This window comes from Salvelinus fontinalis, chromosome 9 (genome assembly GCF_029448725.1).
Source record: "Salvelinus fontinalis isolate EN_2023a chromosome 9, ASM2944872v1, whole genome shotgun sequence".
NCBI classification, from domain to species: domain Eukaryota; kingdom Metazoa; phylum Chordata; class Actinopteri; order Salmoniformes; family Salmonidae; genus Salvelinus; species Salvelinus fontinalis.
This window is the reverse complement of record NC_074673.1, coordinates 37,570,509-37,593,264: the sequence shown is the minus strand read 5'-3', so window position 1 is coordinate 37,593,264 and position 22,756 is coordinate 37,570,509. Positions and strand designations below refer to the sequence as shown.

The 22,756-nt window shown below is 42.4% G+C and overlaps 1 protein-coding gene across 1 annotated transcript in view; it reads right to left on the bottom strand.

Moving 5' to 3' along the window:
- Nucleotides 1-22,756, bottom strand: part of rspry1 (ring finger and SPRY domain containing 1) — a 35,598-nt gene extending 12,842 nt beyond the window's left edge. Inside the window, exons 1-4 of the mRNA XM_055934298.1 lie at nt 22,200-22,756; nt 21,147-21,591; nt 20,396-20,448; nt 11,785-11,897 (exon numbers count right to left, since the gene is read on the bottom strand). Coding sequence (XP_055790273.1) covers nt 11,785-11,897; nt 20,396-20,448; nt 21,147-21,505 — 525 coding nt within the window. The 5' untranslated portion in view covers nt 21,506-21,591; nt 22,200-22,756. The remainder of the gene's footprint in view (nt 1-11,784; nt 11,898-20,395; nt 20,449-21,146; nt 21,592-22,199) is intronic.

The window sequence follows — 22,756 nt, the reverse complement described above, 5'->3', positions numbered from 1 at the left end:
GTGATGAGCATGACCGGTCAAATGTATTTTGGGCGGCTAAGCGACTAATATCCCTAATTAGAACCTTTTACTATTTAAGCAGCAGTTTCTCCCTCCAGTCTTTCTTATTTTTGTTGGCGAATGCTTGTGGTGGACAACTTTTCCTTTCCATGTTGTGCGTGACTGAAAGTGAGTACTTTGCATTATTGTACAGTACCAGTCAAAAGTTCGGACACCTATTCATTCAAGGGTTTTTCTTTATTTGTACTATTTTCTGTATTGTAGAATAATAGGGGAGACATCAAAACTATGAAATGACATGTAGAATCATGTAGTAACCAATTAGTTATTTGTTTAAATCAAAATATATTTGAGATTCTTCTAAGTATTCACCCTTTGCCTTGATGACAACTTTGCACAATCAACCAGCTTCACCTGGAATGCTTTTCCAACAATCTTGAAGGAGTTCCCACATATGCTGAGCACTTGTTGGCTGCTTTTCCTTCACTCTGCGGTTCCAAACCATCTCAAATGGGTGGAGGTCAGATGATTGTGGGGGCCAGGTCATCTGATGCAGCACTCCATCACTCTCCTTCTTGGTCAAATACCCCTGACACAGCTTGGAGGTATGTTTTGGGTAATTGTCCAGTTGAAAAACAAATGATAGTCCCAAACCAGATGGGATGGTGTATCGCTGCAGAATGCTATGGTAGCCATCCTGGTTAACTGTGCCTTGAATTCTAAATAACATCAGAGAGTCACCAGTAAAGCATCCCCACACCATAACACCTCCTCCTCCATTCTTCACAGTGGGAACCACACATGGAGATCATCTGTTCATCTACCCTGCGTCTCGCGGTTGGAACCAAAAATCTCAAATTTGAACTCATCAGACCAAAGGACAGATTTCCACCGGTCTAATGTCCATTGCTCCCGTTTCTTGGCCCAAGCAAGTCTCTTCTTCTTATTGGTGTCCTTTGGTAGTGGTTTCTTTGCAGCAATTTGACCATGAAAACCTGATTCATGCAGTCTCTTCTGAACAGTTGATGTTGAGATTAGAGGTCGACCGATTAATCAAAATGGCCGATTGATTAGGGCCGATTTCAAGTTTTCATAACGGTAATCTGCATTTTTGGACACCGACTAAACACATTGCACCCCACGAAGAGACTGCGTGGCAGGCTGACTACCTGTTACGCGAGTGCAGCAAGGAGCCATGGTAAGTTGCTAGCTAGTATTAATCTTACCTTATAAAAAACAATCAATCTTAACATAATCACTAGTTAACTACACATGGTTAATGATATTATTCGTTTATCTAGCTTGTCCTGCATTGCATATAATCGATGCGGTGCCTGTAAATTATCCTCAAATCACAGCCAAACGGGTGATGATTTAACAAGTGCATCCTTGAAAAAGCACTGTCGTTGCACCAATGTGTACCTAACCATAAACATCAATGCCTTTCTTTAAAATCAATACACAAGTATATATTTTTAAACCTGCATATTTAGTTAATATTGCCTGCTAACATGAATTAATTTTTTTCTCTTGCGTTCTTTGCAAGCAGAGTCAGGGTATATGCAGCAGTTTGGGCTTCCTGGCTCGTTGCGAACTGTATGAAGACCATTTCTTCCTAACAAAGACCGTAATTAAATTCGCCAGAATTGTACATAATTATAACATAACATTTAAGGTTGTGCAATGCAACAGCAATATTTATACTTAGGGATGCCACCCGTTAGATAAAATACAGAACGGTTCCGTATTTCACTGAAAGAATAAACTTTGTTTTCGAAATGATAATTTCCGGATTTGACCATATTAATGACCTAAGGCTCGTATTTCTGTGTGTTATTATAATTAAGTCTATGATTTGATAGAGCAGTCTGAGCGGTGGTAGGCAGCAGCAGGCTCATAAGCATTCATTCAAACAGCACTTTCCTGCATTTGCCAGCAGCTCTTTGCTGTGCTTCAAGCATTGCGCTGTTTATGGCTTCAAGCCTCCCGAGATTAGGCTGGCAATACTATAGTGCCTATAAGAACATCAAATAGTCAAAGGTATATGAAATACAAATGGTATAGAGAGAAATAGTCCTTGAATTCCTATAATAAATACAACCTAAAACTTCTTACCTGGGAATATTGAAGGCTCATGTTAAAAGGAACCACCAGCTTTCATATGTTCTCATGTTCTGAGCAAGGAACTTAAACGTTAGCTTTTTTACATGGCAAATATTGCACTTTTACTTTCTTCCCCAACACTTTGTTTTTGAATTATTTAAACCAAATTGAACATGTTTCATTATTTATTTGAGACCAAATTGATTTTATTGACGTATTATATTAAGTTAAAATAAAACTGTTCATTCAGTATTATTAAAACTGTCATTATTCCAAATATATATATATTTAATTTAATTTAATTACGGTCTTTGTTAGGAAGAAATGGTCTTCATACAGTTCGCAACGAGCCAGGAAGCCCAAACTGCTGCATATACCCCTATATATATATACACACACTGCTCAAAAAAATAAAGGGAACACTTAAACAACACAATGTAACTCCAAGTCAATCACACTTCTGTGAAATCAAACTGTCCACTTAGGAAGCAACACTGATTGACAATAAATTTCACATGCTGTTGTGCAAATGGAATAGACAAAAGGTGGAAATTATAGGCAATAAGCAAGACACCCCCAATAAAGGAGTGATTCTACAGGTGGTGACCACAGACCACTTCTCAGTTCCTATGCTTCCTGGCTGATGTTTTGGTCACTTTTGAATGCTGGCGGTGCTCTCACTCTAGTGGTAGCATGAGACGGAGTCTACAACCGACAAGTGGCTCAGGTAGTGCAGCTCATCCAGGATGGCACATCAATGCGAGCTGTGGCAAGAAGGTTTGCTGTGTCTGTCAGCGTAGTGTCCAGAGCATGGAGGCGCTACCACGAGACAGGCCAGTACATCAGGAGACGTGAAGGAGGCCGTAGGAGGGCAACAACCCAGCAGCAAGACCGCTACCTCCGCCTTTGTGCAAGGAGGAGCACTGCCAGAGCCCTGCAAAATGACCTCCAGCAGGCCACAAATATCTGTTAAACCATGTGAAGGGATGGCGTGATTAAGGGGGAACCAATTATCTCTTGGCTCCACAATGTCTGTGCGCAAGTCACTCCCCTCAGTGAGCTTGTCCAGGAGTGGGGAGAAGAGGGGGTTTACTTGAGATGGGAGAATATAGAGTTGACAATTGAGTTATGCCTTGGATGAGGTAATGTTTTGGTTCTATGAAGTACCAGGAACGAGATTAGAACCTCGTCTTAGAGACCAAACTGAACAATAATTTATAGCTAATGCTATCTGGCTATGGGATATTCCTTTCAAGTAAAATTATTTTGCAGGCACTCTCAGAATTCATTATAGACACTGAATTGATCTGAGAGTCAAAGGGCGATTTTAAAGCTCACATATTAAAGATGACATTTAAGTATAACTCTGACTGGTGTGTGATTTGTAACTCTCCTCATTTGGTAATACAGGAAATTGCCACGACACTATGCATTTCAGTAGGAAGCGTTCTCCTGGCATCCGCCAAACCCAGATTTGTCCGTCGGACTGCCACATGGGGGAGTGTGATTCATCACTCCAGTGAATGCATTTCCACTGCTCCAGAGCCCAATGGCGGCAAGCATTACACCACTAGAGGTGACGCGTGGCACTGCGCATGGTGATCTTAGGCTTGTGTGCGGCTTCTCGGCCATTGAAACCCATTTCATGAAGCTCCCGATGAATAGTCCTTGTGCTGACGTTGCTTCCAGAAGCAGTTTGGAAGTCAGTAGTGAGTGTTGTAACCGAGATACGATTTTAACGTGCTTCAGCACTCGGCGGTCTCGTTTTGTGAGCTTGTGTGGCCTACCATTTCGCGGCTGAGCCGTTGTTGCTCCTAAACGTTTCCACTTCAAAGTAACAGCACTTACAGTTGACCGGGGCAGCTCTAGCAGGGAAGAAATTTGACAAACTGACTTGTTGGAAAAGTGCCATCCTATGACAGTGCCAGGTTGAAAGTCACTGGGCTCTTAAGGCCAGTCTACTGCCAATGTTTGTCTATGAAGATTGCATGGCTGTGTGCTCGATTTTATACACCTGTCAGCAACGGGTATGGCTGAAATATCCAAATCCACTCATTGAAGGGGTGTCCACATACCTTTGTATATACAGTGCCTTCGGGAAGTATTCAGACCCTTGACTTTTTCCACATTGTTACATTACAGTCTCAATCTAAAAATGGATTAAATAAAAAAATATCAGCAATCTACACACAAAATCCCATAATGACAATGCGAAAACAGGTTTATAGCAAAAACCAAGCCATGAGTTCGGTGGAATTCTCTATAGAGCTCCGAGATAGAATTGTGTCAAGGCACAGATCCGGGAATGGGACCAAAAAATGTCTGCAGCATTGAAGGTCACCAAGAACACAGTGGCCCCCATCATTCTCAAACAGAAGAAGTTTGGAACCACCAAGACTCTTCCTAAAGCGGTCTGCCTGGCCAAACTGAGCAATCAGGGGAGAAGGGCCTTGGTCAGGGAGGTAACCAAGAACCCGATGGTCACTCTGATAGAGCTCCAGAGTTCCTCTATGGAGATGGGAGAACCTTGCAGAAGGACAAGCATCTCTGCAGCACTCCACCAATCACTGCACTGTTGTGCAGTAAAAGGCACAACAGCCCACTTGGAGTTTGCCAAAAAGGCATCTAAAGGACTTCGACCATGAGAAACAAGATTCCCTGGTCTGATGAAACCAAGATTGAACTCTTTGGCCTGAATGCCAAGCGTCACGTCTGGAGGAAACCTGGTACCATCCAACGGGGAAGCATCATGCTGTGGGGATGTTTTTCAGCTGCAGGGACTGTAAGACTAGTCAGGATCGAGGGAAAGATGAACGGCGTAAAGTACAGAAAGATCCTTGATGAAAACCTGCTCCAGTCCCAACAGGACAACAACCCTAAGCACACAGCCAACAACGCAGGAGTGGCTTCGGGACAAGTCTCTGAATGTCCTTGAGTGGCCCAACCAGAGCCCAGACTTGAACCCGATCGAAACATCTCAGGAGAGACCTGAAAATTGCTGTGCAGCAACGCTACCCATCCAACCTGACAGAGCTTGAGAGGATCTGCAGAGAAGAACGGGAGAAACTCCCCAGATACAGGTGTGCCAAGCTTGTAGTGTCATACCCAAGAAGACTCAAGAATGTAATCGCTGCCAAAAGGTGCTTCAACAAAGTACCGAGTAAAGGGTAAGAATACTTTATTAAATGTTTATAAATTAGCAAAAATGTATAAAAAACTGTTTTAGCTTTGTCATTATGGGGTATTGTGTATAGGTTGATGGGGGGGGGGGGCGATTTAATCCATTTTAGAATAAGGCTGTAACCTTACAAAATGTGGAAAAGGTAAAGGGGTCTGAATACTTTCCAAAGGCACTGTATATCCTCAGTTTGTTTGATACTTTTCTTTTTTTTTCAATTTAAAGTTTTATTAAGTTTTCAATCAACCAACCAAACACATTCCACATTCACAGATGTGACTTAAAAAAATAAAAATAATAAAAAATAGTTTTATGTATGTATGTATATATATATATATATATATATATATATATATATATATATATATATATATATACACATACACACAAATAATAATTATAAAAAAAATTAAATTATAGAACTTGCAGCAGTACTATCAAGGTTCTTATTAGCTATTTCCAGCCTTAGCTGAGATGACGAGCCAATAATTAGTTTTTAGATTTTACAGCACCTTACACAACACGCATCTGCTCATCTCCCTGATTCCCCCATTCACTCTGTCCAATTTGAAATATAGTTGAGTAGTGGAGACCAGAGTCTATCAAACTTGGGCTGTCTCTTGTGGAGGTCATAAGTGAGCTTTTCAAGAGGGAGAAAGTCAACAATCTGGTCAATCCACATTTTAAATGTAGGAGAAGTATTAGAGGCCCACAATAGAAGAATACATTTCTTAGCAAAGTATGTAATGGTCATGAGCAAATTTTCTCTGTCAGGATCAAGAACAAAGTCCTGCTGGGCATTAAGAAGATAGAGACACGGGGTCATATCAAACTGTACATCTAGTATTTTCTGTGCAGCAGTATGTATAGATTGCCAAAATCTGGCAATCTCTCTACAGCTCCAAAATACATGCATATAGGTTCCACTTTCAGAGGTACATCTATTACAGTTAGGAGAAATGTCTGTTTTCATTTTATGGAGTCTCAGGGGAGTGTAATAAAATGTACAAAAATTTGTAATTAGATTCTTTCATTTTTACATTAGTAGAGGAGCAGTATACCCTGTCGCAAACCTCCGCCCATAACTCATCACTGATAGTCAGACCAAGGTCCTTTTCCCACATTATTTTCAAAGGAGTAAAGGAGGATCCTCCTTTCTCAGAAAGGAGTCTATAGATATAGGATATTTTGCCTTTAATGGATTGTGCTGTGACAAGAAGGGTTTCAACTTCATTCAACTGAGTTCTAAACCTCCTCTTGGAAGTAAATGAGGAGATGACATGTCTAATTTGTAGATATTTAAAAAAATGGGATCTTGGCACATTGAATTCCTTGCAGAGCTCTTGAAAGGATTTCAGTGTAGTGGTCTTCTGATGAAATAGGTCTGAAAAGGTCCTGATTCCTAGAGTATGCCAAAGATTAAAGTTGGCATCTCTCAGGGCTTTTGGCAAGTCTGGGTTGCCTACTATAGGCGAGTGAGAACATATTTGGGAGGAGATGCCCAGGTATTTCTTACAGTCCCGCCACGCTCGTAGGGTACTGTAAATCACAAATGTTTTGGCTATGTTGCCCACTTCACTAAAGTTATCAATGAATATAGTTGAGCTTAGTGGCAATGAACCACAAGATTGGGCTTCTATCTGGCTCCACGTTGACTCTTGTCTGTTTGTGATCCATGTTAGCATGTTGCGGATTTGGGCAGACCAGTAGTACAATTGAAGGGAGGGAAGGGCAAGACCACCCTTAGATTCAGGTTTCGATAGAGTGGAAAGCTTGATCCTAGGTTTTTTATTGCCCCATATAAATTTGGTGATGCTTTGGTTAATTGTTTTGAAAAAGGAAGCTGGGAGATAGCATGGGAGCATCTGAAATAAATAGTTCAGTCTAGGGAGGATGTTCATACGGATTACATTAATTCTTCCTACTAAGCTAATTGGGAGGGAGATCCAGGTTTGGAGGTTGTTCTTGATTTGATCCAGGAGTGGAAGATAATTCTCTTTGAAAAGCCTATTCAGATCTGGTGTTATGAATATCCCAAGGTATTGAAACCCCTGTGTCTTCCATTGGAATGGGCATAGTGTCTTCATAGAACTGGTGAGTGTAATATTGAGAGGGCAGACAGTGGATTTGTTAAAGTTAATCTTATAACCTGAAAACGTGCCATACTGAGCAATTGTATCTAAAATGGGAGGAAGGGATTTCTCAGGGTTGGATATGTAGAGCAAGACATCATCCGCGTAAAGCGAAATCTTGTGCTGCAGGCCGCCTGCAGGAACACCCATAATACTTGGATTGCTCCTTATCAACTCTGCCAGAGGCTCCGCCCCCAACAAGTAGAGCAGGGGGGACAGCGAGCACCCTTGTCTTGTGCCCCGTCCCAAAGGGAATCTGTCAGAGTTCAGTCCGTTAGTAGTCACCATGGCATTTGGATGAGAGTATAGTGATTTGATCCATTTAATAAAGTTTGGGCCCATGTTGAACTTCTCTAAGACTGAGAACAGAAAGCTCCACTCCATCCTGTCGAACGCCTTCTCAGCATCCAGTGAAGCCAGCAGGACAGGGGTCTTCTGTGCGTTTACTTGATCAATAATATCAAAAAGACGGCGAATGTTATCATAAGAGTATCTGTCTCTAATAAATCCCGTCTGGTCCGCTTTTATTATTTTGGGAAGAAGAGTGTTTAGTCTTTTGGCGAGCAATTTGGTAATTATTTTGTAGTCGAAATCCAACAAGCTTATGGGCCGGAAGGAGGAGCAGGATAGTGGGTCCTTGTCTTTTTTGAGCAACACTGTAATGCGAGCTGTGTGCATTGAGTCTGGGAGAACTCCGTTTTTGCAAAAATCCTCCAGCATTGGCATGAAAATAGGGCTAAGCTGGGGCCAAAAAGCTTTGTAGAACTCTCTGGGGAATCCATCTGGGCCTGGGGACTTGTTAGGTGGCATGGAGGTAATTGCCTCCAGGATCTCCTCAGGAGTGAAGGGGGAGTTGAGATCTTCTTGGTCGGTCTCTGATAGTTTAGGTAGCGAGATTCCCTCTAGGAAGGAGTGGAGTTCTGCCTCCGTGTGTTTTCTCTCAGAGGTATATAGTTTGCAGTAAAAATCATGAAAAGTTAAATTGATCTTTTTTGGGTCATATGTGACCTCATCCTCTGCTGTTCGGATAGCCATAATTGTACGCTCTGACTGCTCTTTTTTTAATTGATAAGCAAGCAATCTACTAGGCCTATTGCTATACTCATGGTATTTCTGTTTAGTAAAGAAAACTTTTTTTTTAATCTCCCGAGTATAGTCCAAATTCAGTTTGGCTTTGGCTGCTTTAAGTTGACTCCAGGAGGTGCTGTCTGGAGATTGTTTATGTACTTTTTCACAGCGTTCCAGCTCCCTCTCCAGATCTAGCCTGTGTGCTTCCATTGCTTTTTTCTTAGAGGAAGCATATGCAATTAGATGACCTCTTAGTGTGGCTTTAGCAGCGTCCCACATTGTGGCCGGAGAAACAGGAGAATCTTTGTTGTCTTGTGTGTAGAAGTCTATCCATGTAGTTACCAATGTATGGAATGCTTCGTTTGATAGCATGGAGGTGTTGAATTTCCAGCTCTTTGATCTCGGGATGTTTTTGCAGAGGTCAAAGCGGAGGTGGACAAAGGCGTGATCCGAAAGCGCTATGGGTCCGATTGTACACGTGGCTGAATTTATGAAACTCTTTGGGATAAAAATGTAATCTATACGGGAGTAGGTGTTATGGACATTAGAGTAGTATGTATAGTCCATAGCTGAGCTATTAGTCTCTCTCCAGATATCTATCAGTCCCATCTCTTTAGTAAGAGAGTTCAACATCTTTGCAGATCTAGGATTTGTGGTGGTGGCTTGAGATGATTTGTCTAGGGTTGGGTTCAGGGTACAATTAAAATCTCCGGCCAACACTCCAAAGGAAACACAATGCTCATTGAACAGAGTTATCATTTTCGACATAAAAGCAGGAGTATCTGTGTTAGGTGCGTATATGTTTAAGATAGTAATTGGTTGCCCATACAGTGACCCAGTTATCAAAATAAATCTCCCCTCCGGATCAGATATGTTTTTGTCAATTATGAATGGAACATTCTTATGGATAAGTATTGCTGTACCTCTACTGTTGGATTTGAAAGATGAGAAATACACCTGTCCCACCCAAGCTCTGCGGAGTTTGGCATGTTCAGCATCACAGAGGTGTGTCTCTTGCAATAGCGCGATGTCTGCTTTTTCTTTTTTTAGAGCACATAGTATCTTTTTCCGTTTTATTGCATGGCCTAGACCGTGGCAGTTCCATGTCAATAGATTTAAGGTACTAGTCATCGTCATCGAACAGTAATCGAACTTTAGTGCAAGTCATCTCTGGGTAAAGGTGGATAGTAGTTACAGCTGCGTTCACATAAAAGGAAAATAAATAGTTTACATAAAATAACAATCTCTGAACACCCCAGCCGAGTTCCCAAACAACTCGACATATCCCGTTGGATCTATTACCTCCCCGCTCAGTCACAATTCTGTGTTCCAACAAAAAAAAAGACAGGGAACAGTTAGCAACGCACAACGTCTCCCCCTCCCCACCAAAGAAATGCCTCATCCTCTCCGCCCGCATTGAGTAACTGCCAACACTCCAAAGGAAACACAATGCTCATTGAACAGAGTTATCATTTTCGACATAAAAGCAGGAGTATCTGTGTTAGGGGCGTATACGTCCAGACCACATTAAAAAAGGGAGAAAATAAAATCAATAGCCCAGCCTACATACAGTAGGCCTAGGTTATAATATGGGGCCTATCCCTCTCAGCTAAAGGAACATAAATATAGATTGGACGGCTATAATGAAATTTAGCAGGGCGGTGGGTCTTTGGATATCGGCTATATGTTGTCTTACCTCCTTTAGTAATAACAGTAATCGCATTTAGTCAATGGTCCATTTCTCATTGACCGGGGTTGTCTTTCAAAAAACGTTTTGCCTCTTCGGGAGTTTTGAAGTGTCGCAGGGCTCCTTGGTGAAGAATCCTGAGCTCGTTTGGGTATTTGAATCCCCTAAAGATGCCTCGGTCAATGGAGCATTTCTTCACCTCGTCAAACTCTCGGCGCTTTCGGCGTATTCCAGCTGACAGGTCCTGGAGTAAGATGAGTTTGGCGTTTCCCACTGTAATGGTGTTGGTTTTCGCCGCCTGTAGGACTCGTTCCTTGTCGGTGAATCTCAGGAAACGTATGGTGATTGGGCGCGGTGGTTGTCTGGCTGCTGGTGGGGGCCTCAGTGCTTGGTGAGCTCTCTCGAGTTCTATGGGCCTGTCGGTGGACAGGTGAAGCCATTCGGGAAGTTTGTCTTGCAGGTAGCGGATCAGTGGCATGTTTCCCTCTTCTTTTTCGCCCAGATTTAATAGAACACAATTATTCCTTCGCCCCCTGTTTTCCAGGTCCTCTGTTTTCTCTTCCAGCTGCTCTATTTTTTTTTTAGCATATGCTATTGTTTCCATGGCGTCTGTCAATAAGTTTTCCGTGGATAGGATTCGCCCCTCTGCCTCGTCCAGGCGCCCCGCGTTTATGGTTATCTTGTTGTTTATATCAGGCAAAGCATTTTCCAGGATTGTCACCTTGCCCCCTATCGCACTGAGCTGAGCGTTAATGGCATCTAGTTTAGTGTTGAGTTCTGTACGTTGGGATCTCAGCTCAGAAAAGATGTCTTCGACAGAGTGCGAGGTTGGCATTCGTTGGGCCTCGGGGGGGGGACGGGTCCTCTTTCTCCTGGCTAATGGCGCTAGCTTTTTCTGAAGCTAGCTGCTTCTTGGAGGCTTTTTCCGTCGCTAGTACTCGAGTCCGGGTAAAAATGTCACCTGTAGTGTTGCCTTTTGAAGCCGCCATGACTTTTTAACTAAAGCTAAATGAGTTTAAACTTGAAGTGGAGGTAAGATTAGGAATTGGAAACTACTTGTGCGGAGCTCCTAGTTCATGCGGCCATCTCGTTCAAGGGTCACGTGATCCCCCTCGTTTGATACTTTTCAATTTCTTATCCACTTGCACTTGTCAGTCATGATTATATGTTAACATGTGTTAGTATCTCCATTTTATAACCCCCAGAACCACAACCTCATATCATAACTTGTATCACAAACTTACCTACTGGCCTAACAAGCCATCAAATCTACATCCTACCCCCATGTGCCTGTATTGTGCTTTTTAGTTAGTTAATAAGTACCCTGAACTGGAAACCTTGTCTCCAACCATCATTCCTGCATTCTTACAAATGCACCGTAGTGGCAACATCACTCCTCAACCCTAGTTATTTTTAGTAACTATCAATCCCCCCACCCCTACTGGAACATGAGCTTGGTGTGTTGTAATCAGCTGCTACCAATGAGTGTCTAAGAGTGGATGGCCATGCTTTGGGAAGTTGAGCTTTGAATTTGAGTTGTTTGTAGGCATTAGGCAAGGAAGATGGATCTTGGGAGGCATTACACAGACGAGACCCAGATGGTAACTAGTACTCACTTTGGTGGGCAGTGGGCATTCGTCAAGCAGCAGGGTAATCACAGCTGGTCCCAGTGGGTCGTCCAGCGGTATCACCCGGATCAGAGACTGGACCACCTCCAACCAGCCGTCATCTTAGGGTGGCACAGGGGGTAGGGTAGGGGGAAAAGGTGGAGGTTAGCAGGGGACAGCAAAACTGGTTAATTAACAGCCTCTTTGTAGTTGTCACACTAGATGCAGATATGTGCAGTCTGAGGTTTAGCGTCTAAGCACGTCTGCTTGGAGGCTTTGTTGTGCATAACTCAACTGGCCAGAAACTGAAACTCAATTACTTTTGAATTTGGTGGAAAGTTAGGTATTATTTTGTCTTCTCTTCCCCCTAGCCATCCTTAACTCAAAATAATTGAATAATTTCTAACCTTTCCCTGTGATAAAACTATGTAACTCAACTTTAACTTCTGTGGCAACAGCAGCACATAAGGCAGATGGATGTCTTTTGGACATTTCCATGTAAAAGGACCAATGAACAGCAACAGCTCATAGGAGTATATGAAATTGGGTGTCAAATGAAAGCTAAGCATCAATATTGAGAAATGAATCCATATACATATCCATTTTACAAAAAAATAGGAAGAAACAAAGGCTCAAACAGATAGAAAAGGGCTCCTAGAAAATATCGACCAGATTAAGTCTTGATGTATTTCTAATACCTTAAAACACAAAATTGAAGTGAAGACCCCTGCAAACTACACTGAACAAAAACAAATGCAACAATTTCTAAGATTTTACTGAGTTAGTTCATATAAGGAAATCAGTCAATTTAAATAAATTCATTAGGCCTTAATCTATGCATTTCACATGACTGGGAATACAGATATGCATCTATTGGTCACAGATACTGTACCTTAAAAATAAAAAGTAGGGGCGTGGTTCAGAAAACCAGTCAGTATCTGGTGTGACCACCATTTGCCTCATGCAGCACAACATATCTCCTTCGCATAGAGTTGATCAGGCCTGTAGAATATTGTCGCACTCCACTTCGATGGCTGTGCGAAGTTGCTGGATATTGGCGGAACTGGAGCACGCTGTCGTACACGTTGATCCAGAGCATCCCAAAGATGCTCAATGGGTTACATGTCTGGTGAGTATGCAGACCATGGAAGAACTGGGACATTTTTAGCTCCCAGGAATTGTGTACAAATCCTTGCATCATTGGTCTGTGCCTCATCATGCTGAAACATGAGGCGATGGCGGCGGATGAATGGCACGACAATGGGCCTCAGGATCTCGTCACGGTATCTCTGTGCATCCAAATTGCCATCGATAAAATGCAATTGTGTTTGTTGTCTGTAGCTTATGCCTGCCCATGCCATAACTCCGCTGCCACCATGGAGCACTCTGTTCACATCGTTGACATCTGCAAACCGCTCGCCCACACGACACCATACACGCCTTCTGCCCGGTACAGTTGAAACCGGGATTCATTCGTGAAGAGCACACATGTTTTTTACTCCTTTTTCTTCCCAATTCCAAATTGGTATTTAGTCTTGTTCCATCTCTGCAACTCCCCTACGGACTCAGGAGGCGAAGGTCGAGTGCCATGCTACCGCTGAAACACAACCCTGCCCAGCCACACTGCTCTCTTAACCCGGAAGCCAGCCGCAACAAATGTGTCGGAGGAAACGCCGTCCAGCTGGCGACCGAAGTCAGCTTGCAGGCAACCGGACTGCCACAAGGGATCGCTAGAGTGTGATGTGACAAGGAAATCCTGGCCGGCCAAACCCTCCCCTAACCCGGACGATGCTGGGCCAAATGGGTCTCCCGGGTCGGCTGTGAAACAGCCTGGGATCAGACCCGGGACTGTAGTGCCTTAAAACGCTGCGTCACTCAGGAGGCCCGAAGAACACACTTCTACAGCGTGCAAGTGGCCATTGAAGGTGAGCATTTGCACACTGAAGTTGGTTACAACGCCGAACTGCAGTCAGGTCAAGATCCTGGTGAGGATGATGAGCACGCAGATTAGCTTCCCTGAGACGGTGTCTGACAGTTTGTGCAGAAATTGTTTGTGCAAACCCAGTTTCATCAGCTGTCCGGGTGGCTGGTCTCAGACCATCCCATAGGTGAAGAAGCCAGATGTGGAGGTTCTGCGCTGGCGTGGTTATACATGGTCTGCAGTTGTGAGGCCGGTTGGAGGTACTGCCAAATGCTCTAAAAACGACTTATGGTAGAGAACATTAAATTATCTGGCAACAGCTCTGGTGGACATTCCTGCAGTCAGCATGCCAATCGCACACTCCCTCAAAACACGAGACATCTGTGGCATTGTGTTGCGTGACAAAACTGTACATATTAGTGGCCTTTTTTTGTCCCCTGCACCTGTGTAATGATCATGCTGTTTAATCAGCTTCTTTAAATGCCACACCTGTCAGCTGGATGGATTATCTTAGCAAAGAAGAAATGCTCACTTAACAAGGATGTAAAAAAAGTATACACAAAATGTTACAGAAATAAGCTTTTTGTGCATATGGAACATTCCTGGAATCTTTTATTTCAGCTCATGAAACATGGGACCAACACTTCACATGTTGCGTTTATATTTTTTATATAATATGTTTTCTTTTTTTGCCGTGGTATAATTCTGGCATTGAGTATCATGACACTAAACCTGTTATCGAAGTACATTCTGGTATCGTGACAACACTACACTTGATGAGTACAGTATAATGTACTGTATGAGTACAGTATAATGTACTGTATTGTACTATACTGAGCTCTACTGTGCTGTACTTTGATGTGCAAACTTGTGAAACAGACCTCTATGATTGGTTCAGGCTTGGTCCTAACCAACCAAATTAGGTGTTTTTTGGGGCAGAGCTCATTAAAATAATAGCCAGTGTGAAGAATAGAAGTATGCAATATCCTCCTTACTTTTGTGTACCTATTCTAGAGCCCTATAAAAAGGGATGGGCAACTTTGATAGGGTGGGGGACCACAGTGGCTCGTCAGGGGGCCGCAGTTGCTCGTCGGTCTGTGTACCCACATTCATACCCATGCATGCAGTCAGAGCTGGCTCTAGCTTTTTGGGGTCCCCAAGCATAATTATGTTGGATCTCACCATGTCCAACAAACAAATTATCTTTTTGGCATTTATCAAATTGTACCAAAACTGTGTTTCCATCACAGCTGTCGTGATCTTTTAATTAATTTTTTATACAGAATGACTTCACTTGCATAAACGCTGTGGATGTAAATATGGTTAGTGACTGACAGAGAGAAAAACTGATGATGCACACCATTTTGAAATTGCACCTTGTGTATTCTACTATTCTAACGCTCAACAGTAAGTTGAGACCGACTGAGTTCATAAAATACAAAAATGTAGACGCGGTCTACAAAAAGGGGGGCCGCAGGCCATCAGTTGCCTATCCCTGTACTACTACATCAGTTTATTTTTAATCCTAATTATGCTTTCTCCTGGGCTTTTTCCCATGTTTCGTTTCTTCTCCATTTTTTTTCTCTCAAAATCATACTTTAACCTCTTTGGGCTAGGGGGCAGTATTTTGACATCTGGATGACAAGCGTGCCCAAAGTAAACTGCCTGTTACTCAGGCCCAGAAGCTGGGATATGCATATAATTGATTTGGATAGAAAACACTCTAAAGTTTCTAAAACTTTTAAAATAATGTCTGTGAGTATAACATAACTGATATGGCAGGCAAAGACTCAAGGACAAACTATCCAGAAAAAAAAGAACAAAAAATTAATCCCACCATTGATTCCTATGGCTGTCATTTTTAATATGAAGGGAAAACCTCCCAGATTGCAGTTCTTAGGGCTTCCACTAGATGTCAACAGTCTTCAGAAAGAGTTTCAGGCTTGTTTTTGGAAAAATTAGCTAGAATTTGTAGTTTTTGTAAGTGGCTCCCATTTTGGCTGTAGTGTTTGTTACATGTTCTGGTGAATGCGCGTACATTGTTTATCTCCGGTAATAACAATAACGATTCGCCGTCTTAAATTTTATCGTTTATTTACGTATTAGGGTACCTGAGGTTTGATTATAAACGTTGTTTGACTTATTTGGAGAAGTTTATTGGTAACGTTTGGGATTCATTTTGTATGCGTTTTGAAGGAGGGAAACCGGTGGATTATTGAATGAAGCGCACCAGCTAAACTGAGTTTTTGGGGATATAAAGGACTTTATCGAACAAAACAACCATTTGTGATGTAGCTGGGACCTTTTGGAGTGCAAACAGAAGTAGATCTTCTAGCGTCCCACTGATCTGCAAGAAGAAAAACAAAAACTGGATGTTCTAAGTCCGCAACAACCCCATCAGGAGACCACAAGGTCTGGAATTTTGTTGTTGTTGTTGGGGTGTTGATACCCTAATTCAACTACCCACCAGCAAGATACTTATTGATGCAAATAATCATGATATCAGGCTACTTTGCAGTTAACAATTAATTGAGGGTTTTTGAGAAAGCAATAAGTTTTCTGGTAGATGGAAAGGCTAACGACTACACAAAGTGGTAGAGAAATGTGCCCACAAAGACAGGGGCATTACCGCATTTCCTCTTCAGAAAGTTGAAGGAAAATAGGAATCAGTGATGCATTTTGTTCATGGCTTATGATTATTTTAGGCATATTAATAAATGTTTTAATAAGTTCAATACATTTAATTGATTTCCTACTAAGTTCAATGATTTAAAAAAATATTGTTGAATTCCGTTTTAAAATGTCTGGATTACATGATTCTGTCCACGTTCACAGCGATGCAGAATTTATAGGGGCCTACTATTCAGGCTATATCACCATGAAGAGAATGACATTCATATCCATAATTATGCATTTCTGTATAGTACAGATCAGGGACCTGTGATGTAATTCTGTTAACGTCTGTAAATCCACTTTACTTACTGTAGTTGAATAAGTCAAGGTGTCATTTCATAGCTGACACCCCATTCCTTCTGCAGACATCTTTGAATCTTAATTCGGAGCAAATATTTAGAGTTTTTGGTAAACGTGGTACATAAAAAAATCTGAGGGAGATTTTACAGAAATTCTGTTAACAAATGTGTTTTTGTAAAATGTTCAGTGTAATTTGTTAAAAGTATGTGGACACCTGCTCGTCAAACATCTCACTCCAAAATCATGGGCATTAACATGGAGTTGGTCCCCCCTTTGCTGCAATAACAGCCCCCACTCTTCTGGGAAGGCTTTCCACTAGATGTTGGAACATTGCTGCGAGGACATGCATCCATTCAGCCACAAGAGCATTAGTGGCACTGATGGCTTGTAGTCGGCATTCCAATTCATTCCAAAGGTGTTCGATGGGGTTGAGGTCAGGGCTCTGTGCAGGCCAGTTAAGTTCTTCTACACTGATCTTGACAAACCATTTCTGTATTGCCCTCACTTTATGCACAGGGGCATTGTCATGCTGAAAAAGGGCTCACCCCAAACTGTTGGCACAAAGTTGGATACACAGAATCGTCTAGAATGTCATTGTATGCTGTAGCGTTAAGATTTCCCGTCACTGGAACTAAGGGGCCTAGCCCGAACCATGAAAAACAGCCCCAGATCATTATTCCTCCTCCACCAAACTTTACAATTGGCACTATACATTGGGGCAGGTAGAGTTCTCCTGGCATCAGCCAAACCCAGATTCGTCCTTTGGACTGCCAGATGGTGAAGCGTGATTCATCACTCCAGAGAACGCGTTTTCACTGCTCCAAAGCCGGCAAGCTTTACATCACTCCAGCTGACGCTTAGCATTACGCATGTCGATCTTAGGCTTGTGTGCAGCTGCTCAGCTATGGAAACCCATTTCATGAAGTTGCTGACTAACAGTTCTTGTGCTGACGTTGCTTCCAGAAGCAGTTTGGAACTCGGTAGTGAGTGTTGCAACCTAGGACAGATTATTTTTACACATTACGCGCTTCAGCACTCAGCGGTCCCGTTCTGTGAGCTTGTCTACCACTTTGCGGCTGAGCCATTGTTGCTCCTAGACGTTTCCACTTCACAATAACAGCACTTACTGTTGACCGGAGCAGCTATAGCAGGGCAGAAATGTGACGAATTGACATGTTGGAAAGGTGGCATCCTATGACGGTGCCACGTTGAAAGTCACTGAGTCACTGTGTCCTCAATTTATACACCTGTCAGCAACGGGTGTGGCTGAAATAACTGAATCCACTAATTTAAAAGGGGTGTCCACATACTTTTGGTCATGTAGTGTAGTTGGATGGTTTGTTCAACTTTGTTTGGCATACATTTTAAAGTGAAAAATCTGAGTCTCAGCGCAATTCCGTTAACGGGGAATTACCCTTTTACAGATATCCATAACATCAGTGTGTAACATAGAAAAATCCCACTTCTATTCCTGATAACAGGCCCAGGAATAACTCCATTCTACCCTTCCCAGTAGCAGTGACTCAACACCCGACTGCCCTACTCCAAACCTACCAGTCTCTCTCAACCATCAAAACAACAGATGCACTTATAAATAAAGTAAACAGTACACAGCTGTGGCAACCAGTGCCCCCAGGATTCTGCAATCGCAAAATTCAATGCAAAATCCAACAATCTGCGCATATTACGCGAAAGCTCGCAATTTTGACCAATCCCCGCCCTTTTAGCGCATAAAAGGGTCCAATCAAAAGCGGGTTCGTAATTTTGACCAAATACCGTGGAAAATGGCCGTCTCCAACCACACGTCAACAAAGTTTCCCCCCCACGGCCTGTCAGTGTTTTCACGTGCGAAGATGGCTGATTGTTGATGGCTGACAGGTAGTACAATGAAAATAAATCAATCATTTGCCATCAAAAATAACAGGTTAAGTGCGAAACAATTTCCAAATGTTTTACATGAAAGTGGTGGGAAATTGTTTTGCACTCCGTGCAACGTTGTGCTGGAACACAAGAGAAAGTCGACAATCAACAGTCACTTCGAATCAGCAAAGCATATGAGAATGTCAGAACAGTTCCCACAGCAGCGGTAGATCACCATGACTGAAGTGGTAGCAGGAAAGACTGTGGCAAGCGCTGAAAGAATCAAGGTGAGTGGCGTTTTACTCAAACTTTTACTCCGCTAACCTTGCCTTTAGTAGGGTGGTTGGCATTCTGCTCTCCCCAGGATGTCTATGGGGAGCGCTGCTCAAAGCACTGAGTGCAATTTGTCAGCTTTGCCGTTTTAAACTCTCTGTAAAACTTAATATGGATCACGACAGCACAATCTTCCTGGATTTTTTTTTTTAGAAATGGCAATACTGTTTTAAAGGTACATATCAACCACAATACTCTATTTTTACGTTTTCTGTTCTTTATCTCCCTTATGACCCTTTCAGAAAAAAATCTTTAAAAAATCGCAATCAAGTATTTTGAAGACAACTTATGCTAAATAAATATTGATCCTCAAATTGAAAGCGATTGATCAGCTTTGAATCCATTTGTATTTTGAGAGAGAGTGTGAATGAGAGGTTCATCTCGTGTTGATAGCATGCCCCAAGCCTGATGGAGAAGAGAGGTGTGTGTGAGTGGATTATAAATGACACACGGATATATATTTTATCTAATTAATTGATGCAAGTGTTATTTTTCCGATTTTCACCTCTCGTTATGTTCAGAAAAAGAGCTGCGTTTCTTCAAAAAAAGAAACAGCCCAAAAGAGCACTTTGTCTCTAATTGTTTTCATGGAAGTTGACCTTGAGATATAATATGTCTTAAAAACAGCTTGGACCACAGGTGTTTCTTTTGTCCTAGTTTAATATTTTTTAGTACCTACAGATTATGGGGGAATGCATTTTTTAAATGTTGAAAATAAACAAATCGAGCACTTTAAATGCTTCTAATTGTTTTTGTATTATGTATTCTGCTTAAAAATCATCCTAAAACTGAGCACATATGACTTTTTATTGCTTTATATGAAATGAACGTGAACAAAACATCGCAAAATGTAGCTCGGAATTTCAGAAAAGATGCCTCTAAATCAAGCATTTTTGGCCACAGAAATCACAAAAAAGTCACGAAATCCTGGAGGGACTGGGCAACGAGAGGAGAGACAAGCTGGCGGGCTGGATACAGATGTTAAGACTGATAGGCCCCGCTAGATCCACCTCTGAAACCAGCTAAAGAGAGGCTCAGACCTGCCACTGACTGTACACAAGAACTAGCACCATGCTCTAGCACTATGGGTCTGGTTCTCAAAAACGAGTAGCATTAATAGTAAAACTTTACAAGCAAGTCTCAATGTAAAATGAACACAATCTTGCTGTGGGATCAGGTGAGATTGTCATGACTAATAGGCAGGCGCAAAGGCATTTCATTATTGCCTTAGAGACGGAATGAGAAGCCTGCATTAGTATCATTGTGTGGGCTAGAAGAGCCTTTAACAGAGAGTAATGACTGGCAAAGCCTGGGAAACCTTATGATCCACTCTATCGATATCCAGAGGTTAAAGCTGCCAAGAGTACACACTAATTACTTAATTTGACACAGGAGACAGCCACAGAGGACAGAGCTCCTCTTACTGTTCTATCTGATACTGAAGAAAATTAACAATCTTTCTTGAGAAACTTATGAAATCCATGTATTACATCAATGCTCACATACAGTACCATATAAGGACATTTGTCTTACCCGTTTCTGCCATCTCATGCAGCGTGATCATGGAATAGGGGGGCTCTTGGTCGCTAAAAAACAAAATGTGATTGTGAACAGAGAATCTTGTGACAGTGAAGTTCAATAATCATCACATGTAATGTGTGGGTGCAATGTTAAGTGTCTTGCTCTAAGCAGTTATGAAATTCAGATGACAAGCTAGAGGCAGAGCGGAACAGTGCGATGGATGGCTGCAACTGTTGAGGATGTTGTTTTGTCTGATAGAGAGGCTGGCACATTGGCCTCCCTCCTCCTGCCTATAAATCTGACCAATGACAGCAGACCTAATGCTCCCTTGGTAACTCCTCCTGGAGGATAATCCCAGAGAAGAATCTGTCTCTGTTCACAGGTTCAAGTCCTTTATCATTAGAGCGTAAAATCAGACCCAGACCTCTATAGCTCTGAGGAAGCATTCGGTCAACCTAAACACTATTGACAGGGTTCTGAGGGAGCAGAAGAGGCTGTCTGGAGGATAACACCTCAATGGCCAACAAGCTTGTACCAAGATGTAAGCCTATCCCGTGTGAGAGTTTACACACCCCTCAAACATCTCAAGACCACAGAGGTGAGTGCTGTGAATGTCTGAAGTGCCAACAAAGGGCCTGCACAATCTGAACAAACTGTACTACAGTTCAGACACATAACAAGACCTGTGAAGGGAAGCAACGTTTATTATGCATGCCATGTCCACTAGCTTGGTTGGGAAATAGACTTCATTTCAAACACTTACTTGTCAACTAGAGTCCTGATCACAGCTAGTGTGTCCAGCACCAACCCATCCACGTTTTGTTTCTTCCGGCGGGGTTCATGGGGTCCCCGGCCACGCCGTGGGGGTCTGACAGGGTCCCGGGGCCGACTGCTTCGTGCCACAGGGGGATCGGCAGCGGGGTGATCAACTCGCCTGAGTTGCCTGCGAGTTGCCGATCCATCCTCCACGTCACTTTCTTCTCTACAAACGCAGCTGTTTCCCATAGTCCCGGATGTCTCGAGGCTTTCCCAAAACCGTAGCGATAACTGCTCCAATGAGAGCAGCAGAACCTGCACAAGGCTCCTGCTGGCACAGAATGCAATCCAGCTAGCTACTATCATATCATTTGGAGCCCTGGTGGAGGCGTCTCATGATGATTCGGATGGGGACGTCAGTCATCCTGTTGCTGCGGATGGATGGCAGATAGCTAGGAGGGAGTAGCACAGATCAGCAGTGCTACAGTGAGCAAAAACAATCCTAGCGGGTGGGAAGTCCACGTGCACTTCCCAAACTCTAACCTGTGTAAAATAACATGTATAGAAAGAATAGCTAGCTATATGTTGAAGAAAAACAAAATACTCTGCAAAATGAAATTATGTAGCTAACGTTAGCTAGTAATGTTAATCAGCAACACTAGCTAACATTATAGACGGCTGTTTGGCAGTTATATTTCAGGGAAATGTAGCTGACTAGCTAGCTAACTAACGTTAGTTTGCTATGACCAATTTACGCCAAGGATAAATTGACTGGCTGTAACAGCCATGTTGAAATTGCTAATGAGTTACCTGTACTGTAGGTAGTTAGTTAACTATATCTGACTGAGAACTTTTATTAAACTAGCTAGGTATAATTAGATTACCAAATTAGAACACTAACGTTAACCTGTTGATGCCAGATAGTAAGCTAACAAATAGTTCACAGCCATTTCCCACACGATAACTAGAAATAGGTCTAGGCTACGTAGCCAATGTTGGCTCTCATGAGATGCTAGTTGGTTTTAGTACAGCAACGAAAAATAGCTCGCAAGTTACTTACCTCGCAAATGAGCTGGTAGTGTCCTCGGTTAACTAACTATAAAATAAATTGTCAGGATGAACAGGCCTCAAAAGCTTTACGAAAATAGCGTTTACGTTAGGTTAGCTAGCTAACGTGTAGCCTACATTGCTAGATAACGGTAGCTATCAAAAAAATAAGCTTGCTAACGCGAGCTGGCAAACTACAACAAGCTAGTTAACGTTCATATTTAATCCACTCTTTCTTGATTTAATCGAGTATAACAGTTACGCCCTCAAACCCCTTTGTTTGATTTCGTTGACGGCTGTACTGATAGCTAGCTAGCTAGTTCCGTAGTGTCGGCTATCCCCCATCTGTTCAGCTGTCACCAGGACAGGAGTAGCTTGATGCGGCTTCGCTATTGTACTAGCACGAGTTTCTAAACAACTTTGTTATTTTTTTGTTTCTTAATTCTTTGACTGTCTTTGGTACTATGGACGAGGAAGTTCAGAGACCTAACCTCAAGTGATTTTAGATATGTATATGTAATTTGGACTGGAATCTATTGAACATTTGATCTGTACGTAAATCAATAACCA